The sequence below is a fragment of the Odontesthes bonariensis genome, chromosome 15, assembly GCF_027942865.1.
Source record: "Odontesthes bonariensis isolate fOdoBon6 chromosome 15, fOdoBon6.hap1, whole genome shotgun sequence".
In the NCBI taxonomy this organism is placed as follows: Eukaryota; Metazoa; Chordata; class Actinopteri; order Atheriniformes; family Atherinopsidae; genus Odontesthes; species Odontesthes bonariensis.
The window spans coordinates 24,712,128-24,729,496 of NC_134520.1; the positions used below are offsets into that span (position 1 = coordinate 24,712,128).

A 17,369-nucleotide genomic window follows, 5' to 3' on the forward strand; every position below is an offset into this window, starting at 1 on the left:
GCGATATGCTTTGTTTGGTGTAAATTAACGTCTGGAGCATTTTGATGGTCAGAGGAGGACAACAGGCTGAGCATTAAACCAGTTTTCTGTCCATTTCTCAGAAAGTTACTCAGACATCTGCAGAGCAGCATTTCCAAATAACGGCTGTTGGTAACATTAAGGAACTACACAAATGATGGTGATTTTCAACCCTGGCTGCAGTAAAAAGAACACTCAGCAGATTTTTGGGAAAAAAATAAATATTTAGCCCCGGCCACTAACACTGCTTCGCTGCTGTTTGCATCGCATGTTGTGGTCTGGGTAATAAACGTCTTATCACTTTAACCTAAGCCTGGCTATTAATGTGTGAGAACCAGATACCAAAGGAAGCCTACGGCCATTTTACAGCAGTTGCACCCAAAAGACATGTGGTAAGTAGATTGTCTCTGTCATGCACTATTAACACCCAAAGTCGTTAATCAGTACCTGGTATTATGGCTAAGATGTAAACCAGTAGATTTCTATCCCCTTACCGATTTTTAGAATTGGAGGTTCGCGTCACAGAACAAAAAAAAAAAAGAAAAGAAAACTAGACTAAAACAGCAAGATGTTATCACTTTGACAAACTAAAAGCCTTTGTTCCTAGACTTTTGGCAGAGACTAAAAGAGAGTTTTCTACAAGCTTTCAAGTGAAGCTGCGGGCAACATTTGTTTCGCTTCTCGTACTCCCATTCTGCACACATATTTTTTTTGGGTGCATTTGGAGGATGTGTGTTTTTACCTGTTACTTGCATCTCTTGGGCACAAATGTAGCCTGAGAGAGACCAGCTACGTTTGTGTTCGGTTTAAAGAAAACCCTGAAGATTCTGGTTGTAATTTAAACCAACTGGCCTCCACTCAGGCACCTACAGGTGACCGTCTCTGTCAGGCACTCGAGTAAAAAAACATTAGGTATTCATAAGCTGCACTAACACAGTGTCTTACTGGTCTTATGAAATTATATATGAAGATGTTATGAGCATCCAAATATGCCTAAAGAATTAGGGTACTAAATTGGGGAAGCGTGCAGAATATGTGTAGTGGCGCAATGGAATTTGCAACATCTAGCATGTAGGAAATCATGATGCTTGTGATCAACAGTGGCATGAAACAAAGAGACCACTTCTGCTTCCCCCTGCACACGAGGGCTCGGCTCAACACAACAGCTTTGTTGTCATCACTTCTGTCTTTGAAGTTACATACATGACACATGCAAAAAGAGACGTGTCAGTGGCAGAACTGCTCTTGGCAAAAGCCTGGGTTGCGTGACTGAGTGTGACACTACCTTAAATGTTACGTGATGAATGGTACACATAAAAATATTTCCACAGTGAGTGTATGTGCTGTTCTAAAGTAAATCTGTCACTTCATACAAAATTACTGGATAGTCCATTTCTACCAGTAATTATTGGATTCTTCGATGAGCCAACTGGTATGTTTTGTTCTATAGACAAACTTCCTTAAAGGCGAACTAGATCCAGTTTGGTATGATGTTTAAATCCTGCTTTCACTGGTGCTATTTCCCGTCTGACAACAGCATATGTTCAGTTGTGTCTCCGTTGCCCTTTAAGAATGCGGCGAATCAAAATTGAAAATCTGTCCGCTGCATCTGCTCTGTCAGTTGTCACTTCCTTCACCCTCTGAAGAAGCATATGAGTTTCACAGCTCTTCTGTCCTTGCGCAATAACGTATACGGCCATACCATGGGGTGACTGAAATATTTCTCCTGTGGACAGCGGTCGGTTCTCACTCAGACTAGACAAATGGATGTGACATTTTGTTTTTCTGTGACATTTAATTGATACCTTTGAGACTTTTGAAGTACCTTTTTGTGGCACAAGAATTTGACCAGTTTAGAGATGAGCTTCAGGTATGAAAACTGTTTTTTACACACTGAAAAATGCATGCATTTGTCTATTATTTTCTGACTGATATTTATATTTACTAACTATGTTTTCTACAGACCACACCTGCACAGTTTTGTACCTCTGGCTTGTATTCAGCTACTCTCTATCCTTCTTGCAAACCTGATCAGATCTTCCTTGGGGGCACTGCAGCCTGAGCAAAGCCTAGACTTACAGCTACAGAGCCACCCTTTAACTTCAGCTAAATTTTATCAGTACCTACCCCAAGGGGAGAAGCATTCACAAATATAGCGTGTTATTCTGGTATGTCACTTGTTGTGTGCCCAATTCTTTACGCAACTAGAGATTACTGATATTGTGTAAATGTAAGTTGATGTTCCAGGTGAGTTAGACTCATGTAATGTTGCACAAGCTGTTATTTTCCATTTAGATCATAAGCTGATTTTTTTTTTTTTTAAAGTGTCTCTTGTTTGAAACGTGCTTTGCAGAGCCTCTGCTTACAGAGCAGCTGTGTTAATCAGGATGTTTGTGAGTGTAGCCTCTTTTCACATTAAGTATCCATTTCTTTGGAAAGTAGTTAATTTTCTGTGACTGGAAGCATTGCATCTCTTGGATTTCATTTGTTAGTGGGAGAAACCTTGGACCTGAAGGGTATGTATTGTTTTTCCTTTTGCTCTTAACATGCCTAAGTGTGATTATGCCACTATGGCTGTGAAATTCCAGTAAAGGTTTATGTGTAATTCCAGTGAGCGACATGCAGGGGAAAATATCCCCTCCTCTCCCAAGAGAAAAAAAAGCAGCCCGCCCATTGTAATGATGGGGTTTATTGTCGGTAAAGAGTGCTGTGGTGGTCACTTTTTAGGTAGCTCAGCATGGCTTGGTGTGATCGTACTTTGAAGGGTGGTTGTACCTTGAAGGTGTGCTGACTCAAAGATTGTTTTTGAAAGTGTGTTTTATTCAAGGACTGTCATGCATGTGGTCAGCTGTAATACCGGCAGGCGTAAGCTCTCAGAAGACAAGCATAACAATGGATTGTACATCAATAGGTATTATTGAATATCTGTGTTGTCAGTCCGCACCTTAAAACGAAAATATAGTTTAGCTTGTAAAAGTGACGCACACCTAATCATTACCTTATAAAAGACTATCATCCCTGCTTTCATTAAGAGTGAACTAATATAATGAGATCGCGGCAGCTGTGGGTTTCAGGGATCTTTCTCTTCATGTATGAGTCAGCATAGCTGAATGAGTGATGGTGCACAGTCACCGCCGGCTCTTGTCATGACTGATATTTCAGCATGTCCAGCACCTGCCCTCAAATCGAATTTCCCACACGTTGTTGGCTTTGTGTGAATCTCTTATCTTAACCTGACTGATCAGAGCACAGCTTCCCTGTGACCCAGGATTGTGGTTGTGTTGTGGCACTGTAAGGAACAGACTGTCTGGATACCAGTGAGTCGGAGCTGTCTGCTTATGGTAAAGCCTGCTTTGCATACCTGCGCCTATTCTGGAGCAGGTGTGTAGGAGAACTATTGCCACCCACACATGTTGCAGAAAAACTCCCCACTTTATCTCTCACAAACAACAAAACATTTTGAAATACACTAGTCAGTTGTGTTTTCTTTTCTTTTCTTTTTTTTTTAAACTATATCAGTGGTAATGGGATAGTTTGATATGGCTCTTTTTTAAGAAGGAGCTCAAATTTATCTTGACTTCAAAGTCAACCAGGTGAGGAAAGTGACTGTTCTTCCTGTGATTTCACTTCCTCTTGTTGAGTTTAAAACATTTTGTTCTGTGTGAGCAGTATGTCTGATTTGTTTCTTGTCTGAGTAATCCTGCACATGCTGCACCACAGATATTATCTCTGGGACTGTTTGTGTATGCGTCACAGGGATTTCGTTTTGAAATTTGCATTTTTTTTTTCAGTGTGAAATTGAGCATTTTCTCCTCTGTTGCAGTTTTTAAATTTGTGATTTGAGTTGACAGGGCGACTCTGTAGTCATTGCTGTAGTTGGCTGCTGTCCTGCAAGTCACAAATCTTTTTGTTGGTAATCATCTAAAACTAAAAGTGATTAATCAAGTTCTTCAAACAAAACTCTGGACATTTACTGTCAGTATCAGCCATTAACTTCATTTATCTATTGAAAGTTATAAGACATGCTGGTTGCAGAAAGGGGAACAGAGTCGGTGTGATTGCAGCAACAAAATTACAACACAGCCAGAAGAAGGCTGTGCTTTTTATAAGATTATTATTTCAGTAGCAAATCACAGGGAAAGTATAAAAGATGTTTTAAGTTAAAAGATGGAAGATAGATTCATTTTCTTCTGATCTGATGCTGTGAGGGGAGTGGTTTAACAGTTTTGGCACTGCTACAGCAAAAAGCTCTCGCCCTTTAGCTGATGTTGCTGATGTTAACAGAAAATAGGGGACTATCAGTCTGACACCATGCTGTTCTTTCTCTCTTTTAGGTCTTTGTAGTTTGTCAGCAAAGTCTACCTTCGCTGCTACAGCTCGTGCTTCACTGAACACCATACGACTCAGCTCCGCCACCCGTTTCCTCACAACTGCAGGAAAAACCATTGAGTCAAAAGAGAGGCGTTTGTCTCAAGACCTGCGGCCCCCCCCACTAACCCCCCGGCCCCTGACTGCATGTCTCAGAGCTCTTACCAACCCCTTTCCCTCCTTCCACTCCTCCTCAAGGACCCACGTTTCCACATAACCATAACTTTCAAACATTCAGACAGCTGTTGGCTGCTCCATCACAGGTGCAGTTAGTAGTTGTTCCTCCTTGAGAAAAGGTTCGACTGTTGCTTCCTGGCCCGGCCCCCCAACTGGTGCTCCTTCAGCGGGGGAAGGAGGGGAAGGAAGGCCGCTGAACGCTGTGCCACTTTCCCCAGAGATGAAGCTGCAGGCCGTCATGGAGAACCTGCACAGGCAGCAGAGGGCCAAGCTGCTGATGGAGCAGCAGCTACAGCAACAAGCAGCCGCCCAACACACTCAGGTCCGCACAGGTGATGAGCCAATGGGGAGCCCGGTGCCTGAGGCAGAGCAGGCCCAGATTGCAGCACTGGCAGCCATGCGTGCTGCAGCGGCCGGGCTGCAGAGGGTATCAGACAGTCCCATGTCAGAGCGCAGCAGCGGCGGTGAGGAGGAGCGAGACGATGACAACGATGAAGGCGAGGAACAATACAAGGAAATGATGGGGTCAGATGAGGAGGAGCAAATGTAAGTAGAGTTTTCCAAAGTGCTCTTAAAGTTTTTTCAACGTCTCTCAAACAACATTCTGTTTCTAATACACATACACAGCAAACGGAAGTGGGATGAGGAGGACTTTGAAGGTGAGATGGAAGAAGACTTTGACGATGACCTGACAGAGGAAAGTCTGCCGACTGGCCACGATGCTGTGGCCCCTGGGAAGGGCATTCTCCTGTTGCCTCACCGCCAGCTCCACCCCCATTCCCAGCTGCTGAAGGTCCGCCCCAGTGTTGAGCAGGAGCCCCGCGTTGCAATCATGCCTCCCCACGCTACACACAGCCACCTTGGTGGGCAGGATCATGGAGAATGGACATATGAGGAGCAGTTCAGACAGGTAGGATCACTTTGTGGGCATCCTGCGCCTCTGATGTGTGAGAAAGTCACTGAAAGTCAGCTGCTGTGGCACACCAGGAGAGTGCACATATAAAAAATGTTGTTGTCCATTGAGCCACATATGGCCCACGCACTCCCCACGTCAAAGCTGCGTGGAACTTTCTCAGCAGCGCATGATATAATCTGACCTGTGTGGGGAAATTAACACCAGTCACCAGCCAAATGTTGATAAAAGTTGAGGCTTTTCAGTTTGCCTTTGCCACTCGATGTCTGTTAAGGTCCATGTGTTAAAATTCTCATGTAAAGGAATCAAGTTTTTTTTCCAGTGAAGCAGCTTAGTTCCTGCTCAGATATGACATGAGTGGCCCAGGAGTCAAAAATGTTTCTTGTATTGAATGGAACTTGGAGCTGAGGAAGAGAGTGTCAGGGGAGCAGTTAGGGGAAGGGGGAAGGGCAGGTTGGGGAGCATTTTAACAGCTTTACCATGCTGGAGTTTACTGTAAACATGCCAGTGGGCTGGATATTATGAGGGAGGCCCTGGTGAAATAAGACGGGCTGTTTACATGTAGAGACTTAAGACTGTCAACAGCTAAGAATAAATTCAGGGGTGTTGTCAATAAAAAGACCGTAAGGAACAAGTAAAATCTACTCACGGCTTACTGTTGAGGATTCCTGAGAGCAATTTTCCTCCCTTATATTGTATGTCTCCCTTATGTTTATACCAACAGTCATTTCATCTCATACAACAATACTTTTCTTCTCAAAATTTGATTAAATTTAGTCAGAGGCAGAGTGAGAGCAAAACCCATCACATTACCCATAATAAGTGAAATGACAGATGTACTTGAGCCTGACGGAGGTCTTCTTTTTATTATCATAAAGTCCTTCTCTTCATTTGTTAATGAACTACTTCTGTATTGTGAGATTACTGAAGCTTTTTCCCTTTGCATGTGTGTGGCTTACACTGAGCCACCATTTTATGTCGCGGCTTATTACGGCTTACGTAATGGAAGCCACTCTTGAAATGCAAACACAATCGTGGCCTGTTGCAATATTTCCAAGCATCAAACATGTTCGACAATGTGAGAAACTAGTTTGACTTTGATCTAAAGTTGTTACTTAACTCTCTTAGAACAGAGAACTGGTTGGGATTTGTCAAGAGGCTTTTCATGAATGTTCATCACTGATGCCTTCAGTATGGTGGAGGTAACTTATCGTTGCCACGTTGCATGCAGCCTACATGTGCTTCGTAATCAAGCCTAACTTAAATTCTGTAATTTAAGGCAAATTTCTTGTAATTACAGAGCAAATGGAATAGAACTCTCCTAAAAAACCATTCCATGCTTCTCTAAATAGTCCACCCCTCCCTCTGTAAGGCTTTGTGCAAATGCCTTGAATTGATCAGTTGGTTTCCATGTGTCAGGTGGGAAATAAGGCACATTTGTATCATGACGTGTCTGTCAGCAGTGGATCACGCAAGCTCGCATTTAATGCAGCTGACAGTTACATAATAAGTACACCGTGTATCTTGACTGGTAAGACAGTGTTACGTAATCCAGTGTTGATTTAAACCTATATCATCAAGCTACACATTGAAACAGAAAAGAGGCATTGTGAAACTGCTGATAAAGATCTGAAATCAAATTGACATCATGCATTGTAGGGAACAGAGAAATATCTATGTCCAGGGGTTTAGTAACCCTCAATATACAAAATGCTGATAGTTTAGAATATCATGAATCCAGGATTAAAGTCTAAAGGACTGTTTTTGCCTGGATTGATTACAACAGTTATTTAAAGCTGAAATCACTCTGTAAAGATGAAGACTGTCTTTCTCCTGATAATTCTAACCCCATGCATCAAAATAGCTGATTTCTGCCCTACTTTATTTGGTGAAGGCTATTTTTATTTTGCCTCTTCTTTCTCCTCTGAGCCTAACATTTGTGGTTTCTCTTGTCATGTGAAGGTTATAATCTTTAAATGAGCACACCATAGTTTTTCTAGCAGTTTCAGTGTAAACCTCCACATTCACATTGCTTGACAAGCTATTTGTGAATTCTAAAATTATATAGTAGTATCTGTAATTTATGGTGATCTGAGCACATTAAGTTTTCGCAACGCAGATACCCTAATCAAAAAAATGACATGCTTACCAAGGCTGCTCGTGACTAAATGCAGCACTTATAATTTTTTGGCACAAACATGAAACATAAGCAAAATATGAATTACAATGCAGGTTTGAAGGTCAGCAAAGCTGACGTTTTAAGCTTCAACTTAGGGCAGCCAAAATGTTGCTTTTAGACAAATGCTGAGCTTGAGAGGCCGCTTTTATTATATCTTCATTTTTCCTTAAAAGTCTGAGCACAGATGCTGGTTTTATCTGTATATTATTGTCAAACACAGCTCTCCAGAGTCTCACCTGTTTGCCAACAGTCAAGCTTTTGTCGGCCCTGTGAAGGGAAAACCGGCTGAGGCTAGTTAACTTTACGCACTGATAATCCCTCACATTCACCAATGGGAAACCCATTGGGCTGTCTAGGTCTTCAGGGAAGGCCAATAATTACTCCTTTATATGTCATTTTTTTATTTATTTCTTCTGGTAATCATCTCTGCTACTGCAGGCCAAAGCTGCATTAGCTTGTTCGAAAAGTGACGGGTGAATATAGACTTAATTTAATTTTGATCCCATCGGTCATGTGACTGTACTCAGGTCCATGTCCACTGAATGGCAAAAAGAAAGCTGGCTAAATTTCACAAAAACACAAAAAGCCCGTCTAAAATGGGGAAGCGCTCTTGTGGAATCGACTGTGCCGAGAGATTCAGAAAGAAGACGGGGAATTGTTTTGGACTCCTGCAATTCATCGAGACAACTGAAATCCAGGCTCGGATTTTTTCTCATTGCTGACTGTGCCCAGAACAGTTGTGAGGAAGCTTTTCTTACAGTAATTTCAACATTATTGCCTTCTCATCCAACATTATCTTTGCCATCGCTCCAGGTCATACCTTCTCACACACACGCAGGTATCTCTTTTTTGTGTGAGCGTGATGATGGGAGGGGGGAGTTTTGGCGGAGCTGAACCCGAGCACTTATCGTAACAGTTCCTCACTGACATTCACAGAACAGTTTCTCTGACTGGCCTTTTGTGATCGTATTTCATTGTCTAACTGGAGCCTGGGGCAGCAGGTCAACAAAAGAGCTACTTGTATTGTTTTAGGGAAAGGTAGTTTGCCGCCGGCTTTTAGACCACAGTGTTATGGAAACATGCTGCCATCTGTCCAAACTTGTCATATTCTTACTTTACTTCTTTTTTTTTTTTACATGTATGCAGGAAAATACTTTGATTGTTTATTAAAGAGCAGACAGTAGACAGCAACAGTTTCACTTTTCAGTCTTCATAACAGCAATGCGTAGCCTAATACAGTTGTTTTTCATTAAGATAATTATGTCTTTTCTATTTCTTTAATTTTTACCAGAATTATAAAACTTCATTACTTGAAAATACATGTGCTCTGATATGCGTTCGTGTGCCGGCCGAGTGCTTTGGAAGCCACTGGGTGGGGAGGAAAGGGTTAAGACAGTACAGTTTATTTTGGCCAGGTGGGTGGAGGCTGTTGGAATGTGCCTGATGGAGGGTGATAATGTGGTCACTTGGAACCTCAGATCCTCAGCAGAGACTTTACAAGCCTCTATCAGTCTGGTGCATAAGAGCTCCTCTAACTGAAAACTGTCCTTTTCTCTCTTATGTTAAATTTGTCATGTGTAAGGTACATAAATGTGTATATAATGTCTCAGTGTGGCATTACAGACGCTGTTTCTCAGCAAACCCAAGATAAAACAAAGCTATAAGATAAGTGAATCTTACATTAAAAAAAGTTCAGTAAATGGATCCGCTGAAAGAAAATATGCTCACGCTTGTCTGTGGGCTGTTAAAAAAAAAAAACAGGCACACAAGCCTAACTGTTAATTGAGATCTGCCTCAGGATGTGTGTGGCAAAGATATATCAGCACAGCCCAACCTGCATTCCTGGTGGATCACCCAGCCACCTTCCTCGTCTCTCTCCACTTTTAGCTGAAAGGTCAAACTAAATCCAGCCAAGAGGTGCTGTCTGGTCGGATGTCTGATTACGCTGTGGTTTTAAGTGAATTAATCAAAATATTCAAGGCACTTTGCCAGCGGCATCATATCTAGCCGTAGCAGAGTGCAGCAGAATTAAAAAAAGGATAAGGCATTATAAGGATATCAAAATATGCCAGCGTTGTTGGATTATTTTGTAAATTCAACTGATTTGTGTGTCTGGTGGAGATATTTTCAGGATATCAACGCAACACAGCCCTCCTCCATACTTGAATATCTGCCGCCTGAAACATCAGTATCATTGTCTTTGTAATTTAATTTCCAAGAAATACTGACGCTTCTATTAAAGATCTGAAGTTTGTAGCTAATAAGCTTGCATCCGCCTGCTTCCATTAGCCAGCACTAATACAATGGAAAAGTTTACTTGTCCTTCAGTCACAGCCAATAAAAAGTTCTTAAGTTTTATTTAAAAAAAATGAATAAATAAACAAGTAATTGTGAAAAAAGTAATTTTTCACAATGCAGATTTTGCTTAGTGCGTCTATGCTGCCTATTGATTACTAAGCTGTAAATACGCAAAATAATTCAGTAATATTAGTAGTTATAATCTATTAGTATTATGCATATGTCTCCATCTTGATGTTTACTAAGACTCTCTTTTACTTCAGATACTTTAGCTTAGCTAGATGGCCTGTCATGTGTGTAATAGATGTAGTGAAGCGCAAAAGAATGACTTATTATTTGTATATTCTTTTAATTCATTAAGCACCTTAATCTCACAGAGCTTCTCCTCTTCCACCAGCGCCATTTTTCAGTTCGCTGATCATCCCTCTGGATGACTCTGAATTCTTTAACTCTGCTGTTTGTCCACAAAATGTTTGTAGACAATCTAGTTTCATCCTTGTGTAGTTTCTTTAGCGCTGTTGTATAACCATAACCAAGTGCCTTGTCCTTTTTATAAACAATATCTTCATTGGGCCAGAAATTGTCCAGAGGCCACGCACAGCCTTTGAAGTCTCCTCTTCTGTGTCTCTGTCTGTTTTAAACACCAGCAGCTGGACAGATGGAGCCCAGATGGACAGTAAAGTAGGGATGTCTTTAAAAATTCATGGCACTCACCATGATCAGTTCAAATGGAGGGAGGGGGTTGGCATTAAACATTAAATTGCTCAGACACACACACATCAGGAGAAGGGGGAGGGGGCTGTTAGTGACTACAGGAAGTGAAGCTGGAGTAAGAGCCAATTGGGAGCGACACTTATTGGGATTGCCCATCAGGTTTCTGCTGATACAGCTATCTGATAAGTGCTCGTTGAGTTTATATTCCACGGTAGGGAAACCTTTTGATCCATGATGTAACATTATATAGATAAGTCAGGCCATTTTCTTTTTCACTGCATGTTGTTGGCACTTTTCATGATATATCGATATATGGATAGTCTAGTATCGACTTATTTTTTCTTTTTATGATATAAACGTATCCTGCAACACACGTGATGTTGAAAAAAGTATTGACTTGTTTGCAGGTACCTGGTTCAGTGAGTGGAGAACTTTACTTTTTGAAGCATGTCATTGACCTACACTTTTCTCCTTTCTTCTTACTGCAACTGTCCTCAAATAGTGTTATTTGAATGGTCGTCATTCCCTGTTTTAGTCCCCTACTCTCTCCCAAACTGCTGTCGATAGGTTTGTACTGATCTATATTTGTATTCTCTCAGGTTGATACTCACCTTTGGGCCCTGGATTCTCAAATCTTCTCCCCTCTCTCATGTTAATGAATAACTGATTGCAACTTTTTGTGCAACTTTGCGTGTTTTTGATCAATATTTTACCCACTATTGATTTATTTTTCTCAATCCATTTGCTTGGATTTTGTTAATTAATTCCAGAGCAGCAAAGTAGTAGAATCTTATTAAAGCAAATCATCTGGAACTGCAGAGCCACGTGCAGAGTTCACATCCCTGCAGACTTATTGTGACTCCAGTCCGTAGGGACTGCAGTAATCAGCACAGGCAAGTTTTCATTTGATTAATTTGATATTGCTTAACAAAAATGACAACCCTAGGGTAATGGGTCCGGGTTATATCGCGACAACAAAAGGCCAAAAAAGGCTGAGGTGGCTTGTGAAGACCTCTGAAAGTCTTCCTGTTGAGCGGAAAAAGGAACAGCAAAGGAGGGGAAAGGGTAGGTGTGACTGAGGCAACAGGAAAAGTCTGTCAGTTGGCATTGGGCTTTGAACTGCTGCCAAGTAGAGCGTGTAGTAAATGCTCATTTTGACTGTGAAGCACTGCAGAGCATTTGAAATGTGTCCAAACCCTAGCGCGCTGCATGGAGCTGATGTCAGAAACTGTACAGCCATGGGGATTCTGGAAATTGGCAGGCACTCAATATGGAGCAGGAGGGGGGGCTGGAGCAGGAATGTAAACAAAGATTGTGTAAAGGCTGAGGTTAGCTCTTTCATCCTGTCTTTTTATTTGACTCTTGTCTCTTTTGTTGACAGCATTACATTTATTTTGGCAGGTTCCCTATTAACTTGAATCGTTACACTCTTAAGCCTCCTCATAGATTTAAGCCTTCATAAAAGTGTGAGCTGCTGAGAGCCTTTCAAATGCCTCACATTCTTCATTGGCTTTTGCACCACTGCGTGTGAATCCTATTTTGATGTCTCCTGTCTTTCTTTAAAAGGAACTATAATTGTGCAGCATCATCTGTTTCTCTCCCTTTGTCCCCATACAAAGAACTCTTAACTGCAGCCTTGCGTCTTTGTGTAAGCACCGATAGAGATGAGCATGGACGGGTTCAAGTTGTCAATAAATAAAACCCTTAACTGACATCCCTTCATACAAACACGCAGTGGTAGGCATTCAGCTGAACAAAGGCTGTGCATTTTTTGCACTTTTTCCTTGATATTCCTCTGAAAAGGTAGTGAGCGCTGAAAGCTTTCATTCTTGAAGGAATCAATTAATAAATAGGTCAAACATAGATAAAGGTACTTAGCAGCACATTTTGAAGGTCTGAGGTGCTCTTTGTCCCAGTGTGAAGTAAAAACTGGACTGAAAAGAAGTGGAGAAATAGATCTGCATGTTTTGAAATGTGCTTGTAATAGTCTCTGCATCAATAAGTCAGGCACGGCAAAGAAGTGCTCCGCTCTTCTATCATTAAAGGTTCTGTTGGGGATTTGATCCATATTTGCGACAAAATTGTCAGCAGTGACAACACTCAAAGTGCCCGTGCTGGTTTATATGATAATAGTTGAGCTTTTATGATTGTGTGGGTATTGCAAGAAGTTTGGGTTGTCAGGCTCTGTACAGATTCATAAAGTGACTCCTGATATTGCACCAGTGTGATCTGATAATAGAACTTTCTCACCATTGATCTTTTTGGTACATCATAGCAAGAAAGCTGTTATTAGCATTAATAGGGGCTTCATTTTGTTTTTGGGCTTTTAGTGTTATGCATTCTTTTATGCTTAAATGGGAACTGAGCTATCACTTATGTTGCTAAAGCTTTAGTCTTACCTGCCAGGAAAAGTGCATGTTTTCAGTGAAGACGGCCTATTATGTTGAGGGAGAAACATACACACTATATGTTTTCCTGCTATTGTCCAAACAGGAACATGCTTGCTTATAAACATGGATTTAATGTGTATCTTTCCCATTCTTCCCGAAGATATATCTGTAAATGCTTAAAGAGGAAGATGGACTGCTGCTCCTGGTATAGGACCAGCCCAGGGCTAGCTTCAGGTCAAATTGCAGCTCATCCACATACTGACTGCAGCGGGTTTGGCCACGTGGCCACTACATCTCAGTCTCTTATGAGCCACATGGACAGCTATCTGCCTTGCATGGGCCTGGGTGGGCCAGATATGTTTTTAAGGTCACTGTTGTTAACCATTAAACCCGTTGCCCTGTCCATCCATCACTCTGAATGGCAGCGCATGCACCCAACCATGAGGCCCTCCCCCCCCACACAGTAAGGCAATCCATATTGAGGAGCAGCAGCATAGCAGAAAGGCCATTTTTAGTCCTCCCAGGCAAGATCAAAACTTTGTCTGACTCGTGTTTGTATAAAAGTTCCATTACAAACTACCTTCTGAAACTTCGGCTGGTCTGCTATCTCTGTCTCCATCTGTCTGCATTCAGACAAACCATATCAAGACAATCTGTTCTGGCGCTGAATGAATACCTTCATCTTTCACACAGACTCTCATTAGATCATTATCTAGGTCAGACATTTTCTTTATTTTGGGTGAAGGTTATTTTAAAAGATCTGTCTTGTATAAAGATGTGATTCTGTGAAATAAAGTGTGTGGCATCACACAACACTTTATGGTCTTAAATTGCTGCTACACCCACTTCCCCTCCCTCTGTTCAGCTTTGCCTCACCCAGTTTGGACATCATTCATCATGATACTACTCATTAGCAGTGTGGTTAGAACATACATCAGACTCTGGAGAGCCCTGGGAAAACTTGCTGCTATTTCTGATTCTTATCCAAATCCCCAAGCCGTGACAGGAAGGAATGGAGCACATGTCATTTTTGCATTGTGCTCATTGGGATTTATTATGCGGTGTTCATCAGCTGGTTTTCGCGACTTTTTGTTAAGTCAAAAGCGGATATTGTATATCCAGTAATCATAGTATGAAAATCCTATGTTGTGTATATAATCATTTTTATATTCTACTATTCTGCTCTAATTAGAATTGAGAGAGAGGCTTGAAATCTTTAATAACAAACCAGGATAGAATTCAAAAGTGTACCTCATTCGCCAAAATATTTTAGCCATGAAAGTGACTGATAAATTCCTGAGTCCTTTATTTATTATCAGCCGTATTAAAAATGGTAGCAGCGACGTATTTATGAATCATTGCCCCTTTGGTTTTGTGCCACAGTTGGCACATTCAAGCGTGTGGTTTTATACAAGTGCTGTGCAAACTGCAACTGTTTCATTCGTGCTTTCTTTTTCTAACTTGCTTATCTTTTTCAGTCATTTTGCGGGCAAATGTGACTGTTACAGATAAAACTGCATCAGTTACAGTCAGTCACAGCGGAGTTGTTTGCGTCGGCAAAGCTGCTGGCCTCTCATCCACAGTCGATAGAGTTGAATTCATGAGGTCAGCCAGTCGGTTAGGATTATGATGTGTTTGATTCTGCCTGTCAATAAAGCAATGTTCAGAGCCTCGGCAGAGCGACAGCTCTGTTGTTGCTGTTAATTGTGTGTTTGTGGGGGATGGGGAAGGGCAGGGCTGTGACCAGAGAAGACAAAGATGGATTCATTAAAGATGTCAGTTTATGGAGACATGTCAGAGCAGTTTCTGTCACGCTGCTGTCAGCTCTGTCACCTGACTGGATTGTGGAAGTGATGTTCCAGTTTAAGGTGAAGCACACAGGCAAGAAATCTGATATCAGTCCAAAGTAAAGAGGGATGGCTAATTTCCACTGATTTATAACTGTTCGGGACAAAAATAGGTTTTATATAAGTAGGTTTTATCTGTATACCTTTAAAAAGATGTACTCTTTAGATGCACGGAAACTACATGATATACATATTACACTGATAGATCTAAATGGTTGATCAAGCTAAACGGGTTTGGAAAGTTATGTAAAGAATTTGCTGTTGGTTTTGTGCTTTTTTTTAGTCATGTCATCTTATTTGTTTCAACTGGTGATTTTCCTGTTTCCTTGAATGGCTTTTCACAATAGCCTGAAAAGCCATGAAATGTGTATCTTTTCATGAGTGAGGGCTGTGACAACCCCTCTGTGTCAGCTTACATTCTCATACATTTTCAGCTACTGTGAGACTAGATATGCGTCATTCGTGTATCTAGATTTATTCCTTTTTCCCAAGAGCAAAACAGACTGTGAGCAGTTTCTTATGACATGTATGAAGTTATGAATTGAACATTTCTGCATTTTCATTTTTAAAATTCAATGGCGTGGTAAGCCCATTGTCAGAATAAACAATGAAACGGGCACAGACAGCCAAACTCTGTCCACAGGAGACGCACATGTCACAGTTCTGCTTACATTGTTTGATTAGCAGCTGATCGCTGGAAAATCTGTTGCAAAACAGAGTTCTGAACAACACACAGAAAGAAAAACAAGAACACTTCAGGAATTCGATTCTTTTTTATGTCTTTGTCAAGCAGAACAAAGAGATTAAGAAAAGAAATCTGTGTCCTATTCATGACTTTCTTTCCCACCAGCACCTTATCAAGTTAGTCACATTAATAGTAGTCAGAGTCAGCAATGACTTCTCTGGTAGTCTAATATTTGTGCAGATGACTTCTCTTGTCCATCTCTTTCTCTGCAAAACCTGTAAGCTGATTATCTTAACTCAATATACATAGAAATATAAAGATATAGTTATATTTGGTTACTCCCAGCGTCTTCCCATTTCCTCTATTACAAATGCACCACAGTGTGTTTTTATAAATCAGGCTTCTTGGGTGTCTTAGTGTGTCGTGACCTTAAACTGCATCCTTTGATTAGAGAGAAAAGACATTCAGCTGCCTAAAATAGAAATAAGTTACGGCAGCATTCTGGCTGTGTTCACGTCTTTGTCAGAGGACCTTACTGTGATTATGGTAATCAGATAACCGCATCAATACTCACAATATTGCCTTCATTGCGCTAAAACTGACTTATGGGTTTGCATGTAAGCTCACTCATGGAAATGATTTCTGTATACAGAAGAAACTTTGTTTTTGCTTTGACCCCACTTACTTGAACTCGGAGCTGATTAGCTGTAATTACAAACCACGATTCAAGTTTGTCTTAACCTCGTCTGGTGTTCAGTGCAGCTTCATTTTCTGCAACGAAACGACAGACTAATTACATCTATATGGCTTCAAGAGAGGTTTCAGATTAAGTGATGAGGAAAATAGTTGTTAGCTTCATCCATTGCATATTCACATCAGAATAACAAACATCCCCTGGTGTGGCAAAGTACTGAAAAAACGCACGAAGGGACATGAGTAATACACATCCAATGTCATGTTGTCCTCATTCATATTCATTTCATGAAACACCTGTAACTTTACTATGTGGTGAAGTACATTGGTGGAGTGTTACGATGTGGGACTAAAAAGTTTACATGCAGGAACTTTACATTTTCATCATGACAGTGCATTGTGGAGCGATCCTGTCTGACTGGTTGTGTTTGCTCCGTACATTAATGACAGTTGGAAAGGGGCTTTGGCCTGGAACAATGCAGTGTTTGAATATGGCTGATCATGTGTTCATGTGTCCCCCCTCAACCCTTCTCCCTGCTCTCCTTTCCCCTCTGTGAATGTGTGCATTTACATTTAGAAGTTTTTTTAAGTTCATTTCAACCTCACAAAAATCCTTTTGTGAGGCAGTCCACCTCTCATTAGCATCTATTTTTTCACATCACAGTTTAGCAGAGTTAATCTGATGTAGTCATGCTTAAACACAGCCTTAGCAGAGAACAGCATTTTTTCCATTCCAGTCAGGCAAGGCAATGTAGAGAGAAAACAAGTTCATACTAATCTCTTTCATGAGAAAAAATTAACTGAAGGACTTGGATTAATATGATGTTGGGAAACTGCTCCCTCAGCATTGGGTAATAGGGGTTTTGATCTTGGTTTAAGCTTGGTTTCAGTCATATAAGAACAAAAAACCCACCACAAATATTTTCACTGAATAAAGCACATAAGCAAACTACAGAACAAAACACACCCAGAAGTTATCACTCTGATCTTAAAAAAAGAGGTGTAATCACATGTAGCTAAGTAGTGTTTGCTGGCTTCCTTTGTTTCCTGTGGTAACATAACCAAACCAGAGACACCCAGCACTCAT

At 41.1% G+C, this 17,369-nt stretch overlaps 1 protein-coding gene across 1 annotated transcript in view; it reads left to right on the forward strand.

The window, feature by feature from the left end:
- arid3a (AT-rich interactive domain 3A) overlaps nucleotides 1-17,369 on the forward strand; it is a 41,832-nt gene that overhangs the window by 12,456 nt on the left and 12,007 nt on the right. The window contains exons 2-3 of the mRNA XM_075485645.1: nucleotides 4,353-5,109; nucleotides 5,191-5,473. Of these exons, the coding sequence (XP_075341760.1) occupies nucleotides 4,784-5,109; nucleotides 5,191-5,473 (609 nt within the window). The 5' untranslated portion in view covers nucleotides 4,353-4,783. The remainder of the gene's footprint in view (nucleotides 1-4,352; nucleotides 5,110-5,190; nucleotides 5,474-17,369) is intronic.